At 55.6% G+C, this 27,457-nt stretch overlaps 14 protein-coding genes across 14 annotated transcripts; 6 read left to right on the plus strand and 8 right to left on the minus strand.

Moving 5' to 3' along the window:
• Positions 1–21: 21 nt before the first annotated feature.
• On the minus strand, positions 22–1,254 carry LTR77_006702 (uncharacterized protein; the record flags this gene model as incomplete). The annotated part of the gene is made up of 2 exons (XM_064803943.1): positions 22–1,101; positions 1,240–1,254. 2 exons carry the CDS (start codon positions 1,252–1,254, stop codon positions 22–24), a joined length of 1,095 nt encoding a protein of 364 aa, XP_064657744.1.
• Positions 1,255–1,357: 103 nt separating this feature from the next.
• LTR77_006703 (uncharacterized protein) lies at positions 1,358–2,165 on the plus strand (the record flags this gene model as incomplete). The annotated part of the gene is made up of 2 exons (XM_064803944.1): positions 1,358–1,624; positions 1,683–2,165. 2 exons carry the CDS (start codon positions 1,358–1,360, stop codon positions 2,163–2,165), a joined length of 750 nt encoding a protein of 249 aa, XP_064657745.1.
• Positions 2,166–3,285: 1,120 nt separating this feature from the next.
• On the plus strand, positions 3,286–3,915 carry LTR77_006704 (uncharacterized protein; the record flags this gene model as incomplete). Its single annotated transcript, XM_064803945.1, has 2 exons — positions 3,286–3,693; positions 3,742–3,915. 2 exons carry the CDS (start codon positions 3,286–3,288, stop codon positions 3,913–3,915), a joined length of 582 nt encoding a protein of 193 aa, XP_064657746.1.
• An 818-nt stretch (positions 3,916–4,733) lies between these two features.
• LTR77_006705 (uncharacterized protein) lies at positions 4,734–6,421 on the plus strand (the record flags this gene model as incomplete). The annotated part of the gene is made up of 2 exons (XM_064803946.1): positions 4,734–5,995; positions 6,301–6,421. 2 exons carry the CDS (start codon positions 4,734–4,736, stop codon positions 6,419–6,421), a joined length of 1,383 nt encoding a protein of 460 aa, XP_064657747.1.
• A 137-nt stretch (positions 6,422–6,558) lies between these two features.
• Positions 6,559–7,168, minus strand: UBC12 (NEDD8-conjugating protein ubc12; the record flags this gene model as incomplete). The annotated part of the gene is made up of 2 exons (XM_064803947.1): positions 6,559–7,001; positions 7,063–7,168. 2 exons carry the CDS (start codon positions 7,166–7,168, stop codon positions 6,559–6,561), a joined length of 549 nt encoding a protein of 182 aa, XP_064657748.1.
• A 695-nt stretch (positions 7,169–7,863) lies between these two features.
• Positions 7,864–11,091, minus strand: LTR77_006707 (uncharacterized protein; the record flags this gene model as incomplete). The annotated part of the gene is made up of 2 exons (XM_064803948.1): positions 7,864–10,866; positions 10,966–11,091. The coding sequence occupies 2 exons, from the start codon at positions 11,089–11,091 to the stop codon at positions 7,864–7,866; spliced, it is 3,129 nt and encodes a 1,042-aa protein (XP_064657749.1).
• A 791-nt stretch (positions 11,092–11,882) lies between these two features.
• LTR77_006708 (uncharacterized protein) lies at positions 11,883–12,404 on the minus strand (the record flags this gene model as incomplete). Its single annotated transcript, XM_064803949.1, has 1 exon — positions 11,883–12,404. The coding sequence occupies one exon, from the start codon at positions 12,402–12,404 to the stop codon at positions 11,883–11,885; it is 522 nt and encodes a 173-aa protein (XP_064657750.1).
• A 902-nt stretch (positions 12,405–13,306) lies between these two features.
• On the plus strand, positions 13,307–13,859 carry LTR77_006709 (uncharacterized protein; the record flags this gene model as incomplete). The annotated part of the gene is made up of 3 exons (XM_064803950.1): positions 13,307–13,450; positions 13,522–13,649; positions 13,718–13,859. 3 exons carry the CDS (start codon positions 13,307–13,309, stop codon positions 13,857–13,859), a joined length of 414 nt encoding a protein of 137 aa, XP_064657751.1.
• A 251-nt stretch (positions 13,860–14,110) lies between these two features.
• LTR77_006710 (uncharacterized protein) lies at positions 14,111–16,878 on the minus strand (the record flags this gene model as incomplete). Its single annotated transcript, XM_064803951.1, has 2 exons — positions 14,111–16,583; positions 16,646–16,878. 2 exons carry the CDS (start codon positions 16,876–16,878, stop codon positions 14,111–14,113), a joined length of 2,706 nt encoding a protein of 901 aa, XP_064657752.1.
• An 877-nt stretch (positions 16,879–17,755) lies between these two features.
• LTR77_006711 (uncharacterized protein) lies at positions 17,756–18,799 on the minus strand (the record flags this gene model as incomplete). The annotated part of the gene is made up of 2 exons (XM_064803952.1): positions 17,756–18,736; positions 18,785–18,799. The coding sequence occupies 2 exons, from the start codon at positions 18,797–18,799 to the stop codon at positions 17,756–17,758; spliced, it is 996 nt and encodes a 331-aa protein (XP_064657753.1).
• Positions 18,800–19,342: 543 nt separating this feature from the next.
• Positions 19,343–21,450, minus strand: LTR77_006712 (uncharacterized protein; the record flags this gene model as incomplete). Its single annotated transcript, XM_064803953.1, has 4 exons — positions 19,343–19,945; positions 20,001–20,984; positions 21,032–21,210; positions 21,333–21,450. 4 exons carry the CDS (start codon positions 21,448–21,450, stop codon positions 19,343–19,345), a joined length of 1,884 nt encoding a protein of 627 aa, XP_064657754.1.
• Positions 21,451–21,861: 411 nt separating this feature from the next.
• On the plus strand, positions 21,862–23,764 carry LTR77_006713 (uncharacterized protein; the record flags this gene model as incomplete). Its single annotated transcript, XM_064803954.1, has 4 exons — positions 21,862–23,073; positions 23,128–23,289; positions 23,347–23,450; positions 23,509–23,764. The coding sequence occupies 4 exons, from the start codon at positions 21,862–21,864 to the stop codon at positions 23,762–23,764; spliced, it is 1,734 nt and encodes a 577-aa protein (XP_064657755.1).
• A 28-nt stretch (positions 23,765–23,792) lies between these two features.
• LTR77_006714 (uncharacterized protein) lies at positions 23,793–24,378 on the minus strand (the record flags this gene model as incomplete). Its single annotated transcript, XM_064803955.1, has 2 exons — positions 23,793–24,249; positions 24,299–24,378. 2 exons carry the CDS (start codon positions 24,376–24,378, stop codon positions 23,793–23,795), a joined length of 537 nt encoding a protein of 178 aa, XP_064657756.1.
• Positions 24,379–24,944: 566 nt separating this feature from the next.
• LTR77_006715 (uncharacterized protein) lies at positions 24,945–26,422 on the plus strand (the record flags this gene model as incomplete). The annotated part of the gene is made up of 2 exons (XM_064803956.1): positions 24,945–24,959; positions 25,022–26,422. The coding sequence occupies 2 exons, from the start codon at positions 24,945–24,947 to the stop codon at positions 26,420–26,422; spliced, it is 1,416 nt and encodes a 471-aa protein (XP_064657757.1).
• Between the last annotated feature and the right edge of the window lie 1,035 nt (positions 26,423–27,457).

The raw sequence follows: 27,457 nt of genomic DNA on the forward strand, positions 1-27,457 counted from the left end.
GGCTGGCCTGCGATAGAGCGATCAAGGCCACATGAAGTTCGAGAGTTGACCACGTTTGAAGGGTTCTTCCAAGGGAGTAGATGTTGCGTCGAGCGACTGCACATCGTTACCGTAGCTTAAAGCAGGCTGAGCACTGGGAGAAGCAGCCACGGATTCGTTCGAAGCTTCATTCGCCAAAGGACTTCTCTTCTCATGCCCACCGCATCTCCTGCACTCTTTCAACACAAACATGATCTCCTGCAGAGTATACCCAATGTACCTCTGCTCCAACCGCTTTCTCAGCTTATCACGACCAAGGTGACCGGACCGCAGATGCTCTCTCGTCAGGACATCCCAGGCTTCAAGCTCATCAAGATGCCGTCTGAGCTTTCCTACTCGTCCTGATTCTGGCTTGCGGTACAGCAGGCCATTCATTAAAGTCCAGTTTGCCGATTGATACTTCGTTTGGTGGTCCTTGCTACCGTCACAGAGCGTAATCTCCAGATCTGGGTGCTCAAGCTGGTGGATCATCCGCTGCTTCTTCTTCATGTGCATACGGTAGCGCGCTACATAGCCTTCTGCTGTTACCATCTCGTGGAAGGCAGCTCTGGAATCCTTGGACCAGAGTGACTGCCTCTCCTGTTCGGAGCTCTCGCTTAGAGGCTCGGGAGATGGAGAGCGTGACGAGTCGTCGATGTTCATACGGTCATCTGAATTACCTCTTACGCTGTTCATCGATGCATCCACTGGTGGATTGGTAACTTTGACCGCGCTGAGGGTATCTGGAGCGCATAGTCCTGTGTCTAACGCTCCATCTTCGCGGCGACTGGGCGCTTGCTGTGCCTGCCGTCTTCCAGCTGGTGTGGCCTCGTTGGGGTGTGCTGCAGTACTATCACCGGGTGGTACAAAGAAGGGCGGGATAATCGTCCCTTCCGCCGGCAAAGCTTTCGAGCTCAGTTTGAAAACTGAAGCGGCGCACAGTGGATGAGTGTCTGTAGTCGTATCATCGACACCAAAGCTGAATCCCTCGTTTAGACCTCCTCTGCTATGGGAGCTCTCGCTCGGCCATGTCCCGAAGGCGGCCTGAAGAGCCATGTCTTTCTCGGCCAGACCAGATGGAAGCTAAGAGATCTCACTGTTGCGACTGCGATACCTCACGATGGCGGATGAATCGGGAAGACGGAGGTCATCCAGCTGGCGATTTCAGAAGTGGACCACGCCGGACCAGTCGCGGCCCCAGCTCCAAACTCCATTGCTTACGTGCTCCCAGGGCATCTTTCCACCTCACCCTGTTGATAAGTCGTTGCTGTCGAACGTATAAGAGGAGAGTTTGCTCAGTACCGATGGCCACGATGTACATTCTACAGTCTTTCCAGCTATGGCATCCAAAGCCATCGTTCTCATTACTGGCGGCAATTCCGGTGTTGGTTTCGGCCTCGCATCAGAACTCCTGACTCGTGGAACCTACCATGTACTCCTAGGTTCCAGATCGAGCGAAAAGGGCCGTAAGGCAGTTGAAGACTTACGGGCTCGCCATCAGCCCCATTCGGAAGCCGTGGAAATGCTTCAGATCGATGTCACGGACGACAATTCCATCGAAAAAGCAGCCGAGACTGTTCAACGGAACCATGGGAAGGTCGATGTCGTACGAGATCGTTCATATGCTACCATCATTGCAGCCAAGAACGCTAACTTCCTCGCAGATCATCAACAACGCCGGCATCTCAGCCATGGATCTACCTCTCCGACAAGCGATGCGTGAAGCATTCGATGTGAACGCCGCAGGGCCAGCAGCTGTCGTCAAAGCATTCGCGCCTCTTCTCCAAAAGTCTACCATGACTTCGCCACCTCCACGGATCATCAACGTCAGCAGCGGAGCAGGGTCAATCAGCAGGTGTCTGGATCCTACTTCGCCACTGTACGGCATGCTCGGATATCAGTACCGATCCACCAAAGCGGCTTTGAACATGGTCACTGCCTGCCACTGGGTAGAGTATGGACCGAAGATCAAGGTGTTCGCCTTTGATCCTGGCTTCACCATCTCGAACTTAAGCTCTCACAACAAGGCTGAGAATGGCGCAAGATCGGCTGAGGAATCTGCGGGCTCGCTGGTGGATGTGATCGAGGGAAAAAGAGACGATGAGGCTGGGATGTTTTTGCACAACACTGGCAGGTACCCGTGGTAGTGCATTACGACGAAAGCACTTCCATCATTTATCAAGACAATTGTATTCGATGCCTCATACTGCATCGGAATTGGACCGAGTGGCATGTCTGTGTAAGCTATCCCTCGACAACGGGGGACGCTCATGCCACTCCGGCCCTCGCGCCTACTTGCATGCACTGGCAGTTCCGAACATACGCACACCGATTTACGACCTGTCGGACTATTCAATGAGATTCCAACGTTGCCACATCCGGCATTTCGCTTCTCGTCAATCACATCTCTCACCATCGCAAATGTGGACTGCGATCGTGGAGGGGTTCATCTGCGGCATAGGTAGTTGTGCCGGCTCTTCGGTGCATCGTGCTTCGGTGCCAGATCGACGATCCCAGTAGACTAGTTCGACGATCCCAGTAGACTAGTTCGACAGGCCGTTGGCGTGGGACGGAAGCGGAGTCGGGACCGGGCATTGCATTATTCCAAGCGAATTGCAGAACACGAGGATGGGGAACGACATGGTGTAGCGTCAAGACCCCAGCTTGTAGATCTGTTTTGGCTCTGGTGACTTGGTGATGCCCGGCTCCGTCGGCGGGAGCTCCTGGCTCCGACGCACAGGAACGTGAGATATGAGCGATCATCGTAACACCGAAGGAGACTTGAGATGTTGTTGTTGTTGTGCACTTGGAGACATGGCTGCTCTACCCTACCTCGACGGTGCCGTGTACGTCTGATGTAGGACTGCAGCGGTCTACCATGGTCTTACGGTACGGTTGCCTTGTAACTTATGTGGCCAAGATGGCCAAATAGCATGCAGGTGCGGCGCTTCTGCCACGTAGAGCTCGTATGGACCGCCGAAAATGCCTCGAGTGATCTTCTCGCTGGCACATAAACATTGTTACAGACCACCGATCCACGGCTAGACATGTACATACTACCACCCGCTCGGAGATGCTGCGATGCGCCGCGCACAGCAATGTTCAGTTCGTCCCTCATTTATCGTCCCAAACAGGAAGGTGTGGCGATATCGCGGACTTTTTGCGATAGCCCACAGCGCTGTACTCGTCTTAATCTACACCGTACAGTACCTCGAGTACCCCGACCACACCCTCGCCCCATAGCAGCGCCAGAGCACCACGACCACAATGACCAGACGAATCGTCTACGGCATTTCCCTCTGGGTCTTCCTTGGCGCCGCCGCCTGCTCCATCGCATCCGTCGCCCTGCCCAACTGGGTATCCTACACATCCCCCACCGACCGCGAACCCATAAGAGTCTCCTACGGCCTCCATAAACGATGCTCGTCCATAACGGGCAAGTGTACTCCGTTTCCGCAAGACGAGGACTGTGTGGGCAATAACAGGACGTTCTGTTCCATGTGGAGGAGTACGGGATTCTTGATGAATTTGAGCTTGATGTTTGAGCTGGCGTGTATTGTGGGATATGTCACGATTCTGTTTGGTGGGCGGGTAGTAAGGGAGAGTGGGTGGAAGATCTTGTCGGGTTTGTTGGGGTTGGTGGGAGTGGCTCAGTTGGTTGCGATGGCGCTTGTGGTAGGCAAGAGTGATGCTGGGCTACGGACGTTGACTGACATACTACAGGCATATCTCTACGACCACGACAATCGCTTCTTCGTCGGCTGGGAGCTGGGAAAGTCGTGGGTGCTGTGTACCGTGAGCTGGTGCGCGCTGTTCGTTAACGCACTTGGTGTGATTGGGGCTGCTTTCCTCGCGCCCAAAGAAGACGACTACGAGCAAATCCCCGAGCCTCGATGACCGGACACGAGGAGAGACGATATGAACATTATCACGACGGAATACGAATACAATTCTGGAGGGCGGTTGTCGGACCGTTCTCTTGATGCTAGGACGATGGGATCACGTGGCGGTTTTGATAGGGGCTGTGGTGTCTCGAATGGCAGTCCTTCGTTGCCTGTTTGAGTCGAAGCTGGTTCGTTCACATTCGATACTCCCGGTCTATGTGCCAGCCGTTCAAGATGTGTTGGCACGGCCGTGTCGTGCCCAGGGTGAGGGGAGGATGCTCTGGTGTGGGAGCAACGGCGCAGGCTTCACGACTGTGAAAAGGGACTTACGACTGAGAAATAATTCGAGTGATCAAAGCACATCGTTTGATGGCTTCTGAGGGGCAGCGAAGTCCACCATTTAATTATTTTGTTTTGAACTCATATCTTCCATGCAATTTTCTGGAAGCTGGCAGACCATCAACAACTTCGTCTCTCGACCGTCGTCTGGTTGGTCTTCTTGAATTGCTCGAGACGAATTTGTACTGTATCCTGAGTCCAGTGGCACGCACATGCCATTTGTACTTCGAGAAGTGGTAGCATGTGTTCGAGGGCGCATGACGCCACCTTCCCCTCGGTCTCTAGCGCTTTCATCTCGTCGTCTGCACCTGAACTTCATCTCGCTGACTCCTGCCCAAAGAGGTAGTGAAAACATACCATTGTCAAGCGATAGTGCTGACACATTCGCCGGCGTATAAAGACTCAAGACCGCGCGAGACCTGACCATCGTCAAGGCGGACGAAGCGAAAAAACTTCGTTGTCTGCCATCAAACCGATCATACCAACATCATCATGGATACGGCGTGGAACTCTCTCAACACCTACTCAGCAGGAGCACGCGGCGCGATGAACGATCTCAAAGAAGTACTGTCCGATCCGTGGGCGGCCGTGAACAACTTCCACCAACTCCACTGGCGCATCCACACCATGATGATGCTCATCGGTACCGCCGGATTGGCATTCTTGATCATGATGTTCTTGGCCAACTGGACCTCCGTTGGCCAGAAGACCAAGGAGGCCGTTAAAGAAGCTCTGCCCATCGCTAAACCAGGCTCGCCACCAATTCCACCGCCAACAGACATCGTCAGCCTGCGCATCTACCCTATCAAATCTTGCAGAGGCATCGAGCTCGACAAGACCCGCCTCCGCAAGACTGGCCTCACGTTGGACAGGAACTGGATGTTCGTCGCCCAAGACGACACCAACAGCAATGGCGCGCCCAAATTCCTCACCATCCGCAGCGACCCCAGCATGACCCTGATCGACACCGCACTCGTCGACGACCCAGAAACCAAACAGCAGAACCTCGAGATCTCCATCCACGGCACCGACGCTCGCGTCTTAATTCCCGCCTTCCCAACGCAAGAATGGCTCTCCAACAACACCACCTTGAAGACCGTGGAGATCTGGGAGAAAGAAACCGACGGCTACGTCTACAACGACTCCATCAACGCCCCCTTCTCCTCCTTCTTCAACAAGCCCGTCGCGCTCGTCTACAAAGGCCCCACGCACCGTATGGTCGCCGTCAACGGGTCCAAGGAACTCTACGGCGTGGAGACGGCGCATCATTTCGCCGACGTCATGTCCTTGCAAATCGCCTCGCAATCCAGCATCGACGACCTCAACCGCCGGCTCGAAGCCAAAGGTGCAGATGTCCCGAAGGATCTAACCATCGAGCGCTTCCGCCCGAACATCATCGTGCGCGGTCGGGACGATAAGCCGTGGGAAGAGGATACCTGGAAGCGCATCCGTATCACCACCACCCTTCACGACGAGGAAGCGATGTACCGTATCGACCTCGACGCCGTGGCCCGGTGCGCGCGATGTCAGGTCCCGAACGTCGACCCGGACACGGCGGAGAAGCACGCCAAGGAGCCGTGGGACGAGCTGATGAAGTTCAGGAGGGTGGATGAGGGCGGGCCGGCGAAGTGGAAGCCGTGTTTTGGGATGCTGTGTATTCCGAGGAGTGAAGGGAAGGTCGCGGTCGGGGCGACGGTGGAGGTGCTGGAGACGACGAAGAATCATCTTTATAATACGAGGAAGTTTGCCGATTTGTAGGTTGGGTGGTGGAGGTGGAGTGATCTTCTCACAGACAGCGACAAACCGCTCACGGGAGCGATGGAGGCCTCATCAGGTGCAATTGAGTCTGGGAGAAGCTGCCAGAAATGTCCTCTGCGCCGCCCTCACTGTCCGCTTGCTTGGATGGCTGAAAAGACCGCGTAGTTTTAGAAACGACGTCGTCGCGCAAATCAAATTTGGGTGTGGCGGACAAGCAATGGTATGGATCGTTGGTGGATGAACTTGATATTCTAGTCTATGTCATGCCGCGCGAAGTATGTATGTACGAGACCGCAGCCAGTCCCACGCAAAACCCCGGCAACGCCATTGAATGTGCCATCTCTTATCACGAGTATGCGGCGCTGAAACGCCGAACGAAAGACAGCAACGCCTCCCATCCCGCACCCATGCAGCAGCAGTAGTCGTGGTATCTTCTCATCCGTAATCTCATATCCACGTCCCATCATTCCCTTTCTCCAGCCAACCTCTTCTTCCCCTTCTACCTCCTCCCACCTCCCTTCATCTTCCTCCCCATCCCCACCAACCCAGGCAAATCACCCTACTTCATCACCCGATCGAAGCTCTCCCCCCTCACACTCCCCCCGCCCATCGCACTCCTCACATTCCGCCTAAACCGATCCCGATCCTGCTGCAAATCATTCGCCGCATCCTTATTCAACGGATCCTGCGCGTTCGGCTCGAGGAACAAGAACTGCAGACCCACAATCACCGCGTTCAAATTCAGCACCGGTTTCCAGTCTTCCCTTAGAATGTTGAGACAGACGTTGCCCTCGAGATCGATGTTCGGGTGGTAGATCTTCTCTTTGCATTTGACTTTTGGCGGCTCGTGCGGGAAGTTCTGCGAGATGGCGAAGGTGAAGGTGAAGATGCCGGATTTGTAGAGGCCTTCGTCGGGAGTGAGAGTGAGGGTGAAGTTGAGGATGTCGTCCGGGTTGGGGAAGTGGGTGGTCATTGTTGTGCCGAGGGAGAGTTCGGAGAGGTCTGTACATCTTCCGTCAGGACGATAAGCACGTTGGGTAGTAGATAGGTGGTATGCGCTCACCCTTCTGCACTCGTAGTTGTGCTGCCGTCACCTTCTTCTTCTTACTTTGACCAGAGGCGGCATCGCTCTTCTGCTGCTGCTGCTTCATGCTCCATATCTTCAACATCGTGCCGGCGGGTGTGCGCGTTCAGCGCCGGTGGTGCCCGGTCGGCTCTGGCTGGGGTGGTATAGCTTCTCGGGTGGGTGTAGTAATGGCGGCCTGGTAGGCACACGACCTTTCACGCCGTAGCCGATGGGTGAGATAAGCGGTGGTGGTGCAAGATGCGGTGCGGTGGGGTAGAGACGGAGGAGAAATGGTCTTCAAGGTTGACAACGAGGTGATGTGATCGCAAAGGTGATGTGTCACGGCGGTAAGTGAAGGGTGTGAGAGCGGATAGATCGTGATAGTGACCTACTCCAGTGAAGTTGCCGACTCCGAGTCCCGCACGTGATTTGGCTCAACAAGGCAGCCGCGGCTCACATCGCTGGCTCACATGCATCTCTCAAGGTCAACATCAAGACGCACAACTTGGAAGCACGCAAAGAAGTTATTCAAAAGTTCATTGCTCATCAAGCCAACCCAGGAGAACTACCTTCTCAACTACCAACCAACAAGCATACCGAAATCACTCCCTCCGCGCCAGCCTTGCGCCCTATCCCGGCCCCTTCAAGCAGACCTCCCATTACCTATCAAAACATGGCGATGCCCGTTGGCCCTCTCATCGTTGAGTAGTAGTTGTTGTTGTCGGAGTAGAGAAAGCAAGCACATCGTCGTCATTCATCACGTATTCAATCTGTAATCTCCTGAACTTTCTTCCCCCTCTACTTTGAAGCCACGGTCTCGTGGTCCGAAGCATCAAGGATATCGTACTCCTCGTCGGTGTCGAAGCCATCGTCCTCGCTGTCCTCGCCGTTCGCGCTCAGCACCTCAATGTCCTCGAGATCGTCGAAGTCGTCGCCGACCTCTGAGGACGGCACAACCGGCGCTGGAGTTGGAGAGGCGACGGACGGGGTGGCAGAGCGCTCGATCTCGCCCTGCTCGTTCTCGACGTAGGCAGCCTTGCCCTTGCTTGACATGACGGACTGGTAGGTGCTGCTGGCCGGGCTCTCCTTGTCGAGCTTTGGGAAGACCATCTGACTGCTCTCGAGATCTTCCTCCTTCTCCTGGTCGGCCTTGGTGACCTCCTCAATGATCTTCTTGACCTTCTCAATGCTGTCGGCGTTCTTCTTCTCCTCGGCAGCCTTCTCCTCGGCAGCCTGGGCGGCAACAGCTTCTTCCTTGGCAGTGTCCACAGCCTTCTCCTGGCGCGCCCGGAGGATCTTGGCCTTGATGTGCTCAACACGCTGGCGAGCGGCTTCCTTGCGAGCCTTGTCCTCGTCATCGTGCTTGAGGGAGACCTGCTCAGGCACCTTGCTGCTCTGCGACTGATTCATGCCCGCAGTGAACTGCTGCATCATGTGCTCCCGACGCTTGGCTTGCTGCTCACGCATGGCGGCGATACGGCTGGTGATGTTGGCAGCGTTGTAGGTGGCGTCGTAAGAAGGTGGTGGGCCGGAAGCACCAGCCTGCGCTTGAGCATGAGCTAAAGCGACCATCCGGGTTCGCTGGGCCTGGGCCTCAGCCTGACGGGCCTTCTCCTTTGCTTGGGCCTGGGCTTGGGATTGTGCTTGGGCAAGAGCCTGAGACCGCATGTTCTGGGCCATCATCATCTGCTGACGCTGGCGCTGGTAGGTCATCTGCTGCATCCTCATGTGCTGCTGCAGCTGCACGTTCGGCTGGTCTGGCGCCTGGACTGCAGTCTCCACAGCTGGAACTTGGGGCGCGGCAGGAGCAGCCTTGACCTCGATGTCACACCACAAACGGTGGCCGAATGGCGTCCCGTCGGCAGACTTCATGCGCCAGTAGCTGATGTGCTTGCCCTCGCGAGTGGGTGCCTTGAGAGTGACCTTGAATGAGATCTCCTCTTTGACCGGGACTTCGCGGCCAACAACGTTGCTCTCGCTGGCGTTGGCGATGTCGGACACAGCCGCCGGGCGGGTGTTGTCGACATTGAGCATGTTGTCACCACCCACAAAGCGGACGCTGCACCCAGCCGGCCAGGCGTACGGTCCTGGGTTGCGCAGAGTCCACATCTGTGTGAAGCGGGAACCTGGCAGCACCGCCGTGCCGTCGGAGATGCTGTCTTGCACAAAGTGGGCGTTCAGCAGCGTCGCAGGCACAGGCTCAGTAGACTGTGCGGCCGACTTGACCTCTTGCTTGGCGACCTGGACTGGCTGGGTGGCGGCCTTCAACTCCGTAGGCTTGATCTCGGCCACAGTCTGTACCTGAGTGGCGGCGTTGCTCTGCGGGACCGGCGTCGTCTCGGTGGATGCGGTCTTGGTCTCGGCCTGCACAGGCTGGTCACCCATGAGGCGCATCTGTCCGTGAACGTCCTGGTTCTCGGTCGTGATGCTGACATTGCGAACCGGAGTCTTGAACTTAATCAGCGGATGAGTACGGTTGTGCGTGTTGCTCGGAAAGGCTTCGCAGGATGCGCAGAAGTCGGTGTCGTGGCAGACAGCACACTTGTAGCGCACACCCACAATGTAGCGCTGGCTCCCGTTGCTGCATAGTGGGCCATCGCAGTAGATTCCGAGATGGCGGGCGTTAATGCCGCGCGGCTCTGCGATTGGCTCGTACAGAGGCGCGAAGCGATGGTGAGGGTGGACGTGGCGAGCGTTCTTATGGCATTCGGTGCAGTAGTCCCAGTCTGGGCAGTTCAGACACTTGTAACGCACGCCCAGAATCTTCTTGTCGCAACCATCGCAAATGGCGTTGTGGCGTGTGTTGCGGCCTGGAGCAAGCAACATCTCGGCGGTGAGTGGGAGGGTGGTCTCCTCAGTGGCCGGCTCGAAGCCGTGAGCCGGGTGATGACCATGCTTATCCTTCACGTGACACTGGATGCAGAGGTCGAAGTCCTCACAAGTGGTGCAGGTAACGAACTCGCGCTCAGGGAGGACGATGACGCAGCTGTTGCAAGTGCGAGTCGGGATGACAGGCTCGGCGAGCGTCTTCGTCTCTTCGGTGTAGGCGCCAGGAACTCCCTTCTCGACTTCTGGCTCCTCCTTTGCCTTGCGTGGGGAGATGCGCTCGGTCGTACTGCTGACCACTTTACCGTCCTTGATGAAGCGCTTGATCAGCCAGTGACCATCGCCGGAGCAAAGCTTGCCGCTCGCAACGCAGTCCTCGCACAGATCGTAGTCGCCACCGTCACAAATGTTGCAGTGGAAGTGGACGTCGTCCATGGCGACATCGCACTCGTTGCAGTAGACCGACCATGGGTGGGTCGGGTTGGCACCAGCGATGGCGTTGCGAGTACGGTAGACCAGACCACGTCGGGAGCCTGCTTTACCGAGCTCTTCGAAGAAGTCCTTGTTGTCCGCGGTGAATGCACATGGGACGGGTGCTTCGGAGACATCCACCAGCGTCTGCTGGGAAGCGCGAGCCTCACGGAACTGGAAGATACCGCTTCCGATCGAACGACCATCCATGGCCGTGGACTCACGCTGGCCGTTCTGCTGAGTCGGAGAGCGAACGATGACCGGCTCCATCGCCTTGTGCTTCGGCTTCTCTTCAGATGTCTCCGTAGCCTCCACAGCTGGCTCTTCGATGATGGGCGAGACTGTAGCCTTGAGACGCAGCTTGAGCTTTGCCTTGGCGGCGCGTATGAGGGTCTTGAAGACCTGCGGGTTGCTCTGGTCGAGCGTGATGTAGCCGCCTGCGGAGTCGGAGAAGCGCTCGAACACGACGGTCTGCTCTGGCTTGATGTTCAGGGCGTGGCGGAGCTGCTGCTAGTTAGTACGACTTTTCACATGACCGTTGTGGAGGTGAAATTCGAGAAGGTGAATCATCCGGCTTATGTGGCAGCCTTGTGTTACACGTACCTTATCTGGGAGCGTGTTCGCCCCGAGGTCCCTCAAAGGCAGCTTGAGCTTCTTGAGGCTGTCGTTGACCGAGACCTTGATGGTGATGAGCGTGTCTTGCGGCACGGCGTTGGCGTTGGCTGCCATGGTTGGTGATGTGAGGTGAAGTCCGTCACAGCTGGAAACAGCCGGCAGCGGTGACGTGTGGTTGCCTCTCAGCCTCGGATGTCGATGGTGCTGCACCTGGCAGGCGGGAGTCTGGTAGAGAGGTGGTGTTAGGAGCAATGAAGGTGTGAGTCCTTTGTGATCTGCGGCAGGACGGCGGATGGAGGCTGAGGTTGAGGTTAGGGAGGAGGAGGAGGGGAAGACCGGAGCTTGGAGAGGTGAGCAACGTATCGCAGGCAGCACATCACACGAGTTTAGCGCCGGCAACATCCGAGGTGTCACGAGACGCGAACGCTGACCGGCACACTTTTCGTCCACATTCACTAAGCATTATCGAAGTTGCTGGAAGTGACGACGCCCGCGTACTACGTGAACACCTGGTGGTGGCAATCAGGCTTAGCAGAGTACGACATAGCACCGAGGAACCCAGCTCATATCATGACTTCAGGACCGCCACAAGTTTGAGGCGAGCTCATCCGAGGGCATTTATTACTGAGAGAGCGTGAAGAGGGGGTCCTAGCAAGTACGACGGTGTATCTCACTACAGCGGGTAAAGTTGAAGGTAGTGCTCAGCTCTTCATGGACACCATCTTCACACACCGCCCCCTGTTTGCGATGTTTCCTGCTACTATGCTGGGCGAGATCACCGCCAGAGCAACTCCCTTGTGACGGCCAGACTTACTCTCTGTCAGCCGGACTGAAACTCCTCCTTATCAACATTTCGCCACCATCAATCCTGCTTCTTCATCCTCGAGAGCGCTGTCCACGAACACTCATGGCAGCGGTCGCACCACCAGGCCCAACGCCTGGACGGCCTCGGTATAGCCCACATAGTACTCGACAAAGTCTTCAGCGCTCCACTTCTTGGGATCCAGGCATAGGCCAGCTTCGACGCGGCTCTGCAGAACGATCTCCGCTTCCCAGACCATGACTGCGTCCGCCAAAACCCCTCCAGCCGTAAGTTCTAGACCGTGGTACATGCATCGCCGCTCCAAACGGGGATCGCTGGAGGCTCGTAGATCGGTCTCGCATGGTCCAGCTCCCCAGAAAAGCGAGGGGGGCTCCGTGTAGGGCCTCATGAACGCAATGGAAGCGCCATCGACTTCAACGCCGTCGGCTGTTCCAAAGTGGCTGATCGAGTCTTCGGAGACCTTGTCCAGGTTGTGATCTTGGAGTGAGAAGGAGTGGCTGAAGGCATAGACGACGATGGTGGGCTTTGACAGAAGCACACCACAGAGATTAGAAAGACGTGTTGCGCCGTCTGTCGCCACTATCGTTGTCAGTGTCCAAAGCATGTCTATGAGGTGAGTCAACAGAGCAGCAACTTCACTTTGTCGATTGCACCCGAAGGCTCAGGTGAGGTTGTCCAACGGCTAACCAATACCTCTCTCGAACGCCCTGGCAGAGTTTCGAGCTAGTGCGAGACTTCGTAGCCCCTTCGACAGTGACAAGCACAAGGAGAACACATAATATTCCACAGATTCCGGTCCCTCGCCGTTCTCAATCAAAGAAGGAGAAGCATCGAGTGGCCACGAGCTATCAGTGGAAAATACTCTCCCCGGCTTACTGCAACTGCAACTGTTGTTCTATTCTTCTAGAGTTGGCCGCGACCTAGTGCGAGTCCAATGACTCTCAAGAAGGCCCCTCCACATGGTCGCTTGAGTAGCATAATTATTGCATTGGGGAGCTGCGTGAAGACTCCAGCGATCAAGATTAATGAGATGGCCATCCGACAACGAGCAGTCCAGGCGATTGCTTGAAGCGTCGGCTATCACACCACGTCGTATCCCTAACGGGTACCGCAAATTGCCAATACCATCGTGGAGGCCGCAGCAGGTGATGATGTCCATAAGAGAGTACGAGGTTGGACAGACTCCAAACGATTACCCTTGACAACTTCTCTCAGTGTCGTGTCAGAAGAGCCTCAAGGCCATGAAATATCATCTTGCGTGAGAGAAGATTCGCCATATGTTCACCAGCTGTTGCACATGAAGGCACATGTACATGTAGAGGTAGTTGAGAGCCTCACGACGTGAAGTCGTACTCAGTGACGCTCAATGACATCAGCTCATCCATGGTGTGCCCGAATCCAATTTTGCTTTCACAAGCACACGACCTCCAACAACATCTACCATCTTCTACAAACCAATCTACTCACCCTTCAACCCAACAACAACACAACAAAACCACCGCCACCATGTCCAAAGAATTCGAAGGCCAGGACCCCCTCGAGATCGCCAAGCAAGCCGAGCGCGACCTCAACACCCACCCCTCCAAAATGGAGTCCGCCGCCGACGACGCGAAGGCCGGGCGGCGAGGGAACCCCAGCGACAGCACAGCCGTGCGTAATTTCCCCAACCGCCTCTCAAGGATGGTCTAGAAGACGTTTGCTGATACAATGAGGGGTAACAGGAATCCGGCGTCGACCAAGGCGTCGAGAACAAATTCCCCGGCGCCGAAGTGACGTACGGCTCGGCGGCGAGCGGTGCAGGCGGGAACCGCGATATGCCTGAGGGCGGGACGAATCCCTTGACGGGGCAGTGCGTTTGCCCCCTCTCCCACATACACACATGTATATTTGGACATTGGCTGACGGTGGATGGGACAGGCCCTACAAGGCGAAAGACTTCGAGGGAACAGGAGGACCCGAGGACAAGGCGGCGGCGCACGCGGCGGAGAACCCGGGCGACGATATGGTGCGGGAGAATGTGCGGCAGCAGAAGGAGCCGCAGCCTTTTGTGTCGAAGTAGAGGGTTGGGGATGGAGGATGCTATGGCTCTTTCGAGTTCGATGAGGAGGTCGAGAGGCCTACGTCGGTCACGCTTGGTCAACAACGGCCTTGTGGTTTATGTGAAATGAAAGCATGTCCATAGATCAGAGATCAAATGCATACGATCACGTCCACTGCCCTGTGCCAAGGACAGGACTCTAAGCTCTATGCCCTCCCTTCCCAGAATGCATGCTAATCTTACACAAACCCACACCGCTATGCAATCTCCCATCAATAAAACGTTCCCCTCTCCCTATGACTCCTCACAGGCACATACGCCGTCGGCGCCGGCACATACCCACCACCCCCTCCTCTGCCACCCCTCCCTCCAATATCAATACTCCCAATCTCCCTCGCCAGCGAATCGTCCGGATTCGGCGCATACCCACTCCCACCATTCTCGTACCTCTCCGCCCCACCACCGCCGCCGTAGAATCCCTGGCTATACTGCTGCTGTGCGTAAGGGTCAGGGACGGAGACAGAGTTGAAATTATGTCGTTCGCTGAGCGGTTCTGGCGCGGGTGCGCGGCCTGGAGCTGGAGATGGAGATGGCTTCTTCTGCAGGCGGTTTCGGGAGGGCGACTCCTGTTCGGCGGGTGGGAGAGGTTGTTGTTGGTGTTGTTGTGGATGTTGTCCTTTGACGCGGAAGTTCACCACAGTGTCTTTAGACATATTCCGCCCCGCTGCTGCGCCGCTACGAGGCCCAAAGTCGCGGTCTCGACCGAGTCCGTAGGTTTTGGTTGGGGTTTTCTTCTCGGGTTCCGGCGCCCAGGAGTCGACGGGGAGGTGGTCGGAAGGATCTATCTCCTGGCCGTGCCAGCCGACTATGGGTCCGTTGTTTGCATCGCGAGGTGCTGAGGAGCCGGGGGCGATTTGGTAGGGGCTATGTGGTGAGTTGCCTTCTGGTAATGTTGCTCGTGAGGCTTGCGGGTTGTAGGCGTTGAAGCTGTCGGGTGAGAAGGGTGTGCCTCCGCCGGGTGTGTTGGGTGCGCTTGGGTGAGGTGAGATCGACTTGCGAGCGGGACTCGAGCGCTGTGAAGTCTGGAGGGAGGAAGGTGGCGGCGGTCGAGATGTGGACAGCGGGCTGCCGTCTGCTGATTCGAAAGCTCGGACGGGATGCTGGATGCTGTAGGAGCTCTTTGGTCTTTGGGCAGAGTTGGATTGCGATGACGGTGGCGGCTGCGGTGAAATTGCCCTCGGCTTGAGTATTGGTGGGCCATCTCGCTCACGGAAGTCCTGCTGGTACGTAGAGTGGCCAGCACTGTGAGGCGAAGGGCCTGGTGGAGGAGGTAGCGGACTTCGAGGCCTTGGTACCTCTTGCGACAATGGATGAGGACGAGGTGGCGTATACTGGTACGAATCCGCAATGCTGTTCCGGTGAGGTAAAGGGCGAGACGGCTGAGGGCGGGGGTGAGATGACGGAGTCTGACCAGACTGGTAATTCGATGGAGAGGTGCCGTAGGTCAAATCTGGTGACGACATGTAGCCATCAACTGACATGCCTCTTGTCGCCTGCCCGGGTACTGGCGTCCGCTGTGGTGCACTGTACCCACGCTCCATCATCTGCAATGGTGAGGTATTCGGCACAGACTGATGGCGAGAGTGTGGTGGCATCGGAGCAGCACTTCCAGGCGAGGACGACATTGGCGTACCATGTGTGTTGCTAAAGTGCGGCACCACAGGCGCGCTATTGCTGTGCATAGGCGGGGGTGGAGGCGCCGCGTCTTCATAAGAAGGCTGACCACCGTACGATGAATTGTGGTCTCCTCGCCAGTCCTGACCAACGTCGCTTCTTCGGTGTCTAGAAGCCAGTTGTTGATGTTGAAAGTCGAGATCCGGAATCGGCTCCGGATAATCGGTCTGTAGCTGATATCCATCGTCGAAGTCGTGAGGTGCATGCTGTGCATGCTGGGCTTGAGGGACGATAGGCGCAGACTGCGAATGCGGCAATCCCATGTGATGGGGTGGGTGTTGATGCGGATGTGCTTGAGGCGGTTGCGGCTGAGGTCGAGGTGCAGCAAAACGTTGTGCTGAAGCTTGATAGCCTCTTGCGCGGTTGCTCGGCGGAAGTTGCGGAAGGAAGTCGGATTGCTGATGCTGATCGTATGCTTGGTGCTCCTGGGCCGGCTCCTGAAAATGGTCGTAGCCATACTGCTGAGGCGGTGGTGCTCGATCAAAGGGCCCCACAGAGGAACTATACGCATGTTCTGGCGCTGGAGCATCGTAAATCGCCTGCTGCTGAGGGTGCATCATGCTCTCCGGGGGCAACGAGTTCGCTCTCGGTGGCATCCTCAGGTCCCTTGGCCCGTGTTTGGCCCTGCCCGGTACTCCCGGGCCTGCAGGCGCTGGTATCGCATCTGGCGTAATCGTTCCGCTGCCCATCGTGCTCGGTAAAGGCCTCCTCTTCACTCTTCCGGTGCCACTTCCAACACTGAAATCTTCCGAGCCAGCAACACTCTCCGCGCCGTCTTGCTTCGGCCGGGTGTCGTAGTAGGTGATCTCTATCCGCAGCTCGCCTGCATATTTTCCCTTGTAGTTCAGGCCCTGCCACAGATCCTTCTTGCCGCCCTTTGGTGTGATCACGTCCGCAAGGTCCAGCCAAGCCTCGCCGATCAGGTCTGTTCGCTTGTCCTCGCTGAAGATGGAGATCTTCAGCTTGTAGTAGTCTGGGGAGTCGTGCACGACGAAGCGGAGTTCTTGGTCCCTGTATCAGACATGTCAGTCTTCATAAAACATACCCATCCCTACAAGGCTGCCGCTACTCACCATCTGGGCGTCTGACCTCCTCTCCGGTCCGTCTCCGTCTTCCTCGCATCCTTCCCCAATCGCGCAGCGCAATATGGATTCTGCTTTCCCATTGTCTTCCTGTTCGGCAGATTCTTCGCCCGGTCCACGATCAAAACCAGTGTCCCGATCTCAGGCCCATCCACCGTCATGTCCGCGAACAGTCCAGACGTGTGCGGCGAGGGACCGCCGAAGATGGCGGCTTTGGTGGCCATGTCGAGCACGCTCCTTGAGTTACGTCGGAAAGGAGGTGTATGTAGTAATAGTAGAAAGAGTGACGGCGGTATCAACGAGTGGACCTCCAACGCATGCTGTAAGGCTGCCCTGTTGTTATGGCTCGAAGCTTAAGTCGGCGGTTGTTGATGCCGAGACGTCATTGGCAATTCGCTCCAGTCTTCACGAATCCAGCATCCAACCTCTTCCGGTCTGTAATTTAACGAGTGACGGGCAGAAGGTTTGACAGCTGCAGTGTAACGGAGCGGATATGCAGTCGGACAATAGAATAGGCGTGTAGCTAATGCAGCTCAAGCTACTGTTTTGATCCGCCTGCGTATCCAGGTGGCTGACACGCCGCAAGTGGGCTGGGCGAGCATTGAAATCGAAACATCCTTGCTTCCGACACCTCCGAGCATCCCGCATTGGCATTTCTCTGAATCGTAGTAGGCAACAGAATACGTGCCAATGGAAAGTCTTCGTGACAGATGTGGGTATTGCTGGTGTGCCTGACGATGGGACGCCCTGAAGGAGAGGCAAGCAAGAGACTGTGAAAGCGGCAGTCTTCTCCGACACGAGATTGCTGCCAAAAAGGCCATATCAGTCTTGTCAGTGGGCAGTCATTCTTCATGAGAAGGTGTACACTAGGCCCAGGATGCTCTACGTGATGCATCTTCTCGGGGACCATTACAGACAGTCGACGAGCGTGATCTGGCCTTGTTAGGTGTAATTGAGTCTGGGAGAAGACAACGAGATATGCTGGTCAACAAGGCCCGCGACGAACAACCCGCGTCTAGATTCATGATGTTGATTGATCGATGCGAGATGCCGATCGCAGCTCAGGCACCTTTCCTCTCTTGATGATGATGCCGGAGATGTTCACGACATGACCTTCCAGTCCACACCCACGCACCAACTCCTCCCATCAACCTCCACCTCCCACGTCGGCGCCCTTACCCCAAGAACATCTCCCTGCTTCAATCCCGTTCTCTCATCGTCCTCCTTGACCTTGCCAGCGAGCAGCAACGCCACGGCCTCCATCTCCGCGTTCTTCCCCAACACCGTGAACGGCCCTTGCCCTAACACCTCGTCCACCTTCACCTTTGCAACATAGTTCTCTCCTTTCAGGTAGCCATGACCTCTTCGACTCTGCACAGCAGCTTGCCCGGTCTCGATGACCCATTGTTGGACTGTGGCAGCCATGCCGCCTGGGACGAACTTCTGGCCTCGCTTGTGGGGTGAGAAGGTCTCTGGTAGTGGTTCGCTCGGTTCCTGGGGTGGTGCTGATGGGCGGAGGAATGCTGGGCGTTGAGGGGCTGTCGTGATGGTGGAGGTTTCTGGGGGTTTGGGGGTGGCAAACGGAGGTACGGATGCGGATGGCCGCGCTCTTGGATGCTCCTCGGGTCTATAGCTTCTCTGTGTCGTATCCGCGGTGTCATCATGTGGATCGAGTCGGCGTCGCTTAGGCGACAGAGCTAAGTCGCTTGTCCAGTCCCGCCTGTCTTGATGCTCAGTCGTTGGCCGCACATCTGCCTGCTCAAGATCAAGCATCTCCTCATCATCAGCCTGATCCTGCGCATCTTCAACATCCTCGACCGGCCGGCCGGTAGATCGTAGCGTATTGACTAATGAGTGCTTCTGTGGAGATGGCGATCGCTGCGTAGGTGGTGCTACTGGCCTTCTTTTGCCGACAGAGAACCTTGGCGGTGCATTGAATTGGGACAACGTGGTTGGGGTTTCTTGGGGTTGTGCTGGTGGTTCCCTGTCTATTTGCTGGCGGAGAGCAGATGGTGGCTTCTGTCTACTCGCTGGTGGTTCCTGGCGACGATGGCCTTTGAGGAAGCGGTGGGGAGACGGTGTCTGGGAGTATATTAGAAGATGTTTAGGTCCTGAGATGGTTGAACCTACAGCTGGCGGAGGCATCTTCAGATCAGTGGGCGTCGTCGTGGACTCGTGGATGGTGTGTCAGTGTAGTCTTGTTTTCATCTGTGGTGGCGTGATTTGGCAGGTCCTAGACTCGTTCACTCGCGCACTCAATCTATCGAGCTCAACGAGGCATTAGAAAAGGAGGGAAGTGTGTAAATGTGGTGTGAGCTCCACGTCGTTTGCCTGATGATATGTTGCCAATTACTCTCCTTCCAAAGGGGAATCAGATGCTGAAGAGTCTTGGAAGAGCACGAGGACCCCATTCAAATCTGCGAGAACTTCTCGTAAATGCTCTACTTGCGAATTGAGCCAAGTCTCTTCTACGACATGACTCCATGATACGGTCTTCCAGCTTGCTTCTCCGTAAGATAACAAGACAACGGGACTTATATGGAACAGCGGACATAGATTGTTACGCTCGACAGGAGGGAAGAGCACCATCCCGAAATGAATTTAGCGCGTCATTTTCGCGATACCTTATCCAACGTCAGACAACTTTATCTCAACTTTTTGCCTCCTGCAACTATCGGAAGGATCTACTCAAAGCCTCGACAACACCCCAGCATGACTATCCCACTTCCCAAGGAACTTCTTCGGGATCTCAATATGCCTGTCCCGGATGAAATCGGCGAAACCCTTCCCAAGCGCGTCCAGGATCTTGGACGATGAGACTCCGCGCCCGAGCGGGCCATATACGACAAAGTGTACGGCTTTGATCTCAGCCATCTCGCATCGTTCGATGTAGAACCAGTCTTCCCAAGTGCTGCCCATGAGCTCCTGCAACTTCGCGCGGGTCATCACCGTACGGAGCCAGTCCCACTCCTCCTGGGTGTGGACGTAAACGCCGAAGTTGACATTCGCGCCCTTGTCGCCAGAGCGGGCAAAAGCTACATCGCCCAACGGCGCCACGACCGTCTCGCCGAAGCTGGAGAGATCCACCGGATTCGCGGTCTCGAAGTTATCTCGCTCTCCGATCGGCTCAGACTTCTTCGGCGGGCCCATGATAGTCTTGTGGACGTTGTCGCCCTTCTTCGAGATGATGTTGATGCTTTCTTCCAGCTCGCTCTGCGCTATGACGGCCGGGTAGAAGCCAAGGAATTCCTTTGGCATGGCTGTGCGGTGGTCGCTCGTGCTGTGGAAGCCCTGAGTATCCGTCAGTAAACGCCTCAGAAACAAGAAGGGCTGTGTTGCTGCTCACCGAGAAATGCTGCATCACATTCGTATAAACACCCGGCAGCAGCTTCGCACAAGCGATTTTATCTCTGGACTGAGCAAAGATACGCAGGTACGTCGTGGAAGCTAGCTGAGAGGATGGATTCGCCTCCGGTCTGCCAATCCATTGGAAGTCGAGGATGTCGAACTTGTCCAGGAGACCCCATTCTTTCAGCTTATGCCGCAGCTGCGCCTCTTGGAGTGCGAACTTCTTTCTGGAAGCGTATCCCGTAGCATTCAAGAGCATCTCGCACTGGTATCCACCTTTATAGAAGACTGCAAGCTTCGTTGTCGATGGAGGTGGCGCACCTTTGACACCGCTCACCCGGACACGGTCTTTCGACTCGTTCTCAACGCGGATATTGGTGATGTCGGCTTTGACGTCGCTGTTGAGGTAGATTGTTCCTTGCAGCTCGTACAACAACTGGCATTTCACGGTATCGGCGTCCACGAAACCATTCAGCGCTTCATGCTTGGTGATGACACACTCGCCATTGGCCTCTACTTCAGCGATGGGAAGGCCCAGGTCCAGCAGCTCCGAGATGTCGTGGGTATGAAAGCCCGCGAAGTTGGCTCCAGTGGTGTAGGTCGAACACTCTATCAAATGGCCAGCAATCAGAGCTCCAGCGAGCGGGCCATAGTCCTCGTCAGCCCACCCATGCCACCAGGCTGCTGCGGCTATGACGGGACTAGCATCTGCGACACGACCACAGACAACGATATCGGCGCCTTCATCAAGCCCACGCCGGATTGCTCTAATACCTAGGTAAGCGTTGGCACTGACGATGGGCATGCGCTCCTTGTCGTCAAGGAATGCTTTGGTGTCCTTCGCCAACTGCACGTTCGAGTTGGTCTTGTCAAGATGGGGAAGTTTCTCCTCTGTTGATGTGCCCAGGATGTCGTACGCTCGGTCGAGGACATCGTCGCCTTCGACGTAAGCTACGACTAGGTCGAGTCCTTTCGACGTCACCTGCAACGGTCAGTATCCTCTCCAAGCTCGAGAACCTCGTTGCTGACCAATTCATGAGTCTTCTCAGCAAGGCCTTTGGGATTCAAACAGCCACCGTTGATCACCAGCTTGATCCGTTTCTCGTTGATGATATCGACGGACATCTCGATGCCTTCCCAGCAGGTGGGAATCCATCCGTTGTGCTCGCCCCTGTGGTATGCTTCGGCATTGTTTGCAAGGTTGACCTCTGGATCACACAATCAGACCTATCCAATGCAATGGACCGAATGTACGAACCAGCAAGATAATCACCTGTCTCCAGCCGTCAACAACACTTCAACATCGTTCAGACTCGCCAATTCGACTCACCCGTGATAACGTCGACTTGGCCATATTTGGCTTGATTGAACATGTGCCTTCCCGGATCTGGTTCGGCACCGCTACAGTTTGCTATACGAACTGCTCTCTGGGTGTGCGTGGACCCCATTGTGGCTGACGTGTGTTCGACGCAGATATCCAGCCGCAGACTCGGTAGGCTGAATTGTGATTGCAGCGAGGATAGGGTTATAACAGTTCTTCGACTTTACGTCTTCGGACAACAAGGCAAGTGATACAGATCCCGTCAGAGCTGTCAGTCACACATCGTTCTGTCCGGTTTGCTACTTTGTTACACAGCTGACCGAGGTCTCGCAGGCAATCGAGAGTTTCACACAAAGCGGGGCGCTACACCAGTACGTGGGACCAGTTCGCCGAACGACACCTCGGGTCTGTAGAAACAGTATTGGAAACCATCATTCGATCGCCAAAATACTGTGCCTATGGTCCGTGGTATACCGAACGTTCTCTCACTCCATTGACATCACCAACCATCGAACGTTGACAACGGTAACACAGCACAATGGGTTCCATCGGCGAGACCAAGTACTCTGTCACAGCAGAGGCAAAGAAAGTGTTGCAGGATGAGATACTGGACAATTCCCTGATCCCAGCACTACCAGAATCAATCAAAGAAGCCGCCAAACTGGTCCACTTCAGCGGCAATGACACCCCAAGCATCCCAATCAACTGGCGCTTCGCCGAGAGCGCAGCAGCAATGAAAGCGTTCGAGGCATCGATGCTCAACGTTCTGCGCTCGAAGAAGTACGGTGTGGAGATGGCCGATGTTAACATCAACACCGACCATGCTTCGTTGTTCGCTATGTCGCCATTCCTGACCCAGGTCATCGACAAAGATGGCAAAGCCCAAGCATTGAACGCTTTCAAAGGTTCCGAAATGGAAAAGTACGGCTTCAAAAACTGGGACTTGCACCGCGCATCTACGTCTTTGCATCGAACGTTGGCGACCAATATCTACAAGACTAAAGATGGCCGCTTCTACCATACCCATGGGAGTCTGAACCCAGAACCTACTCTGACGGCGCTTGGACTGCCTATGGATGGCGAGGAAGGCGAGACTTACGATTCTGCTGTTGAAAGGATCCAAGCTGCGGTGCTAAAGCATGATTCAGCCGAGCTTGACCAGCTGATGAATGAGAAGTACAAGCAGGCTGGTACCATCGCTTGGAGTAAGGAGGAATTCTTTAAGTCTGAGCATGGGAAGGCTAATGCTCATGTGTCGCTTTATGAACTGCACAAGTTCGATGAGCAGTCGCAGCCAGCTTCTTGGTGGCCGGAAGTGGCATCAATGCCCTCATCGGCAAAGCGACCTCTCGCGGGCCTGAAGGTCGTCGACCTCACCCGCATCATCGCAGCACCAACCGTCACGCGCAGCTTAGCCGAGATGGGAGCCAGTGTTATGCGTGTGACTTCGGACTCCATCACCGACATGGGCGGTCTGCACCAAGACTTGAACTGGGGCAAGTGGAACTGCCAGCTGAATGTCAAGAAAAGCCCGGAGGATCGCAAGGCTCTGGCTGAGTTGATCAAGGAGGCTGATGTGGTTGTCGAGGGCTACCGACCGGGTGCCATGGCGCGGAATGGTTTCAGCAGGGAGGACATCTTCGAGCTTGTGATGGGGAGGGGGAGGGGGATTGTGCATGTGCGGGAGAATTGTTATGGGTGGAATGGGGAATGGATGCATCGGAGTGGGTGGCAGCAGATTAGTGATGCGGTGAGTTTACCCATACTCTTGGGCTTGATGCGATGATTGCTGATGGCTTGACAGTGCTGCGGAGTGTCTCTTGCTTTCGGCAGGGCCATGGGCAATGACGAGGCGGTCACGCCTGTCTTCCCCAACTCCGACTACTGTACTGGGATCGCGGGTTGTGTTGGCGTGATGCATGCTCTCGTCCGCCGGGCTGAGGAAGGAGGGAACTATGGCATTGATGTGAGTTGAGAGCAGCAATCGATGTCCGTGCTGTGTTCGCTGACGCGCCGACCACAGGCCTCTCTGAATTACTACTCCCAATGGCTCACCAGATCCGTCGGTACCTACCCGGACAACATCTGGCAGGACGTCTGGAAGCGCAACGGCTCGCCTGTCTACAGGTAAGCGGCCTTGCTTCAAACTGAAACTTCAAATGGTTTACTGACAATGTTTTTGAAGGCACTACCACAGCATGCAATATCTCCTCCCCGAGATGATCGGCCGGCTCGTCAAACACAGTAGCGACATTCTGTTCCGACCGGAGTTCTACGAGCACAGAGAGTCAAAGGCTGCAGGGCACACTTTTGTCCAGGTAAAGCCGATCGCTCAGTTCAAAGACGGGGAGGTGGAGTTGAGGTATAATGTTGGGACGAGGACGAATGGAGTGGACAAGGCGAGGTGGCCGGAGGATTTGGGGGTTGAGGTTGTTTCTTGAACAAGCTTAAAATGCTGACCATGTAGATTCAAGGCACAATTTTCTTCCGCTCTAAGAGGTCGTAAGTAGCTGTCTTCATCATATCATACTGACCCTTGCCGTCGAAGCGATGAGCGTCAATCTTCTCCTGGCAGTACCCCATTGCAGCATCCCGCACCTCCTGCCAGTCCAGCTTCGAAGTGCCAACAGCTTCGCCATCCTTCTGCACAGTTGCCAGAGCCTCTCTTACCCAACTAATACAGTTCCAGCTTGAGTCGTCCTGGGTGACTGGCGCCGTGCGAAGAATCCCAGGCAGACGTTCCCGATCCTGGATCTTCGCAACCACAACACGAATAAGGACCTGACCGGCGGGTATCAGAGAACTCTCGCGCTCCTCGAGCACCGAAGTGCCCTCCTGACCAAAGACCGTGTTCTTCACATGGATCTGGATGCCACTGGATAATTGCATCATGATCCTTGGTCCGATGAAGAGCGCCCAGTGGAATCTAATGGACGATCAGCGTCTGACTGGCAAATGCTTATTGTCCCATATACCTGTCTTCCTTGCCGGGCATCCTCGATTTGCCTCCACGAAGGTGTAGCGCCACGCAAAGACGGTCCTTGCCCGATGGCATGATTTCATTGCTGGTGCAAGATACACTGTTGTTATTGAAAACAGGCATACATATAGCTGCAGTTCGAGCTTTCGAGGTGTGAAATCCCCTCTGATTGCTCGCTTGTGCAACACCGCTGCGGCTTGCAGCATCTTTTCGATCAGCCTCCTCTGTGCTACGTGCTCACAACGACTACAACGACCATGCAAAACGTGTATGGTACTTGACTGCCAATGCCGTCCTCAAGAGAGGTGTCGATGCTTCTCGGGACCTGGTGTGCTTTTCTGCTATCCAAGCTGTGTTTCTGGTCAGGATACACGACGAAGGCTTTGGAGAAGGAACAGATCGCACTGTCATCATCACAGACGTGAGGAGCCATGCAGATGGCTTTCATCCGCCGGAATACCTCCATGTTGGCCCCGTCTGTCGCTCGTTCCATTGTTGCAACCTCGGCTTGGCGGGGCGTCCGGATGGAACAACAAGGAACGCCATGCGATCATCCCGTCTGACGATGATCGACGAGCAGGCCCTACAAGTATCTTGGCCGAGAAGCTTAGGTGAAAGAGAATAGAAGCTTGACTGCAGTCATGGCTTTTGCTTGTGTGAGTACTCATCAGAAACGATTGGTCTGTAGACACGATGCTAACAGTGTCGTAACGATCAGTGTACCGCTCTTGCCTCGCAATGCCCCGGTCTAGCAGTCGCTCTACCAGACTCTCTGGCCTACAACAAGACTGAGTTGAGCTACTGGTCGCTACAAGAAGCAACACTCCGGCCATCCTGCATAGTGACGCCGCAAACGTCTCATGAGGCTGCCTCAGTGATCAGAGTTCTCACATCGAGCAACGCCTGTGAGGATGCCGACTTCGCCATCAAAGGTCGCACCCATGCGCCAGCAGCGGGATTCGCGAACATCGATAACGGTGTCACGATCGATGTGACTGGCATGAGCTCCGTTAAGACGAACGAAGACCATTCCGTAGCCAGCGTCGGAGCTGGAGCAAGCTGGCTTGATGCGTACGCCTACCTTGATCCGCTCGGCAAGTCTGTGGCAGGCGGTCGAAACGGCGCAGTTGGAGTGGGAGGTCTGACGTTAGGAGGCGGCATCTCCTACTTCTCACCCCGGGTCGGCTTCACCTGCGATACCGTGGTCAATTTTGAAGTCATTCTCGCGACTGGAGAACTGGTCAACGCCAATGCCTCCCATCACGCCGACCTCTTCCGTGCTTTGAAAGGAGGGACGAACAACTTCGGGCTCGTCACTAGGTTCGACCTCGCAACTGTTGATATCTCAAAGATCTTAGGCGGAAGCCTGGCAAACGATATATCCCACCGTGGTGCAGTCTTCAAAGCCTTTGCCGACATAGCATCAGCGAAAAACTACGACGTACGCGCCAGCATCGTCACCGGCCTCCTCTACAACTCCACAAGCAAAGGCTGGGCCGTCTCTTCAACACCCGTCTACACCCTCCCTGAGCTGCGACCAAAGATCTACGAACCACTCTTCGCGATCCCAAATATAAGCGACAAGCTGGAGATCACACACCTCCATGTCCTGGCAAACGAAACAGCCACTCCTCCCCTAAACTGGCAGTTCTGGACCGGTACCTACAGCGTCTCAGCCAATCTCCTCGATCGCATGTTCGACGCCATCAACACCACCCTCTACACCTTCAACCCCCCTGAGGGTATAGTCTGGGACATCGCCTTCGAGCCCCTCCCCACCGTCTTTACGGCCCCTGGAGCTGGGAAGAACAGCCTAGGTACATCCCCTGACGACGGTAACCAGATGATCATGCTCCTATCAGCGCTCTGGCCTGACTCGGGCTCGAATGCGAAGGTGCATGCGAAAGCCGCAGAAGTGGTAGAGAGTGTTAATAAAGTGGCAAGGGAGATGGGGATGTTGCGGGAGTTTGTGTATACGAATTATGCCGATTGGAGCCAGCGGCCGTTGGAGAGCAATGGAGGGGAGAATGTGAGGTTCTTGCGAGAGACGGCGAGGAAGTACGATCCTGACGGTGTGTTTCAGCGGAAAATGCCTGGTGGGTTCAAGTTGGAGAGGTGATGCCGGGGTTGGTGTAGAGTCATATCACTCCATTTGTTGGTAAAAGTTTGGCTTCGCAGTTATTATGTGGACAACATAGAATGCACAGCAACTCATCCTTGACGGAGACGTTTGGCGATAGAGGCTCCATGAGTGCCTTATGTGAAGTCCAGAATAACAACAGTATGGCCCAGGGGTCCGTATGACCATGAACGAGGCTCAGTATCAAGATCCATTAAATTCTTCAGACGTATATCGTCACTATACCGCTCCATATGCCAATCATTCTTTCCAGCAGCGCCCTGGACGTCTTCCAGCCCAGTCCCATTAAGCGTACGTTGGGTCTCGGGTATACCCAACCCTTCATATATACCCAACCCTTCATATTGCACCCCATAGATCCTCCACGCTATGCAGTTTCATGCAAAATTCATCACATCATGATATCCTCCCCCCCACCTTACCTCAACTTACCTCACACCTTCTCTTTCTCTTACAGCAACACCGCCAGCACCCCCACCCCACCCGCAACGACCATTCCGCCGACATGCAGTCCGACGGACTGAGCGGCGTTCGCCAACGCCGGCACCACACTCCCACTCGGCCCGGCGCTTCCACTGGCTCCAGCGCCCGCAGACGCACCGACCGTATTCGTCACGGTCTGTCTTCCGACCCCATTTCCGCCACCAGAGTACAACGTCTCGAACGCCGTCGCTGTCACCCTCCCGCCGGGACCTTCGGTTTCGATCTTCAACACCGTGCCGTCGGGGGAGAGCGAAACGATATACGTCTTCCCGCCCACCGTCACAGTTTCGACATCACCCGGCGTGAGCGTTTCGCCGTTGATTACGTATGTCGGTCCTCCGTTGATAGGGTTGAAGCTCTGGTCGCCGATCGTTAGGGCGGGAGGAGCGGTTATGCTCGCTGAAGCTGCTGCTGGGCCGGGGAAGGTGGATGTGGCGCCGTTGATGATGACGGCGGTGGCGGGAGCGGCGAGGGATACCGTGGTGCCGTCAACGGTGATAACGCCTCCGGGTGTGAGGGTTTGGCCGGCGA

The sequence above is a fragment of the Saxophila tyrrhenica genome (assembly GCF_035928015.1).
Source record: "Saxophila tyrrhenica strain CCFEE 5935 chromosome Unknown scaffold_10, whole genome shotgun sequence".
Lineage (NCBI taxonomy): Eukaryota > Fungi > Ascomycota > Dothideomycetes > Mycosphaerellales > Extremaceae > Saxophila > Saxophila tyrrhenica.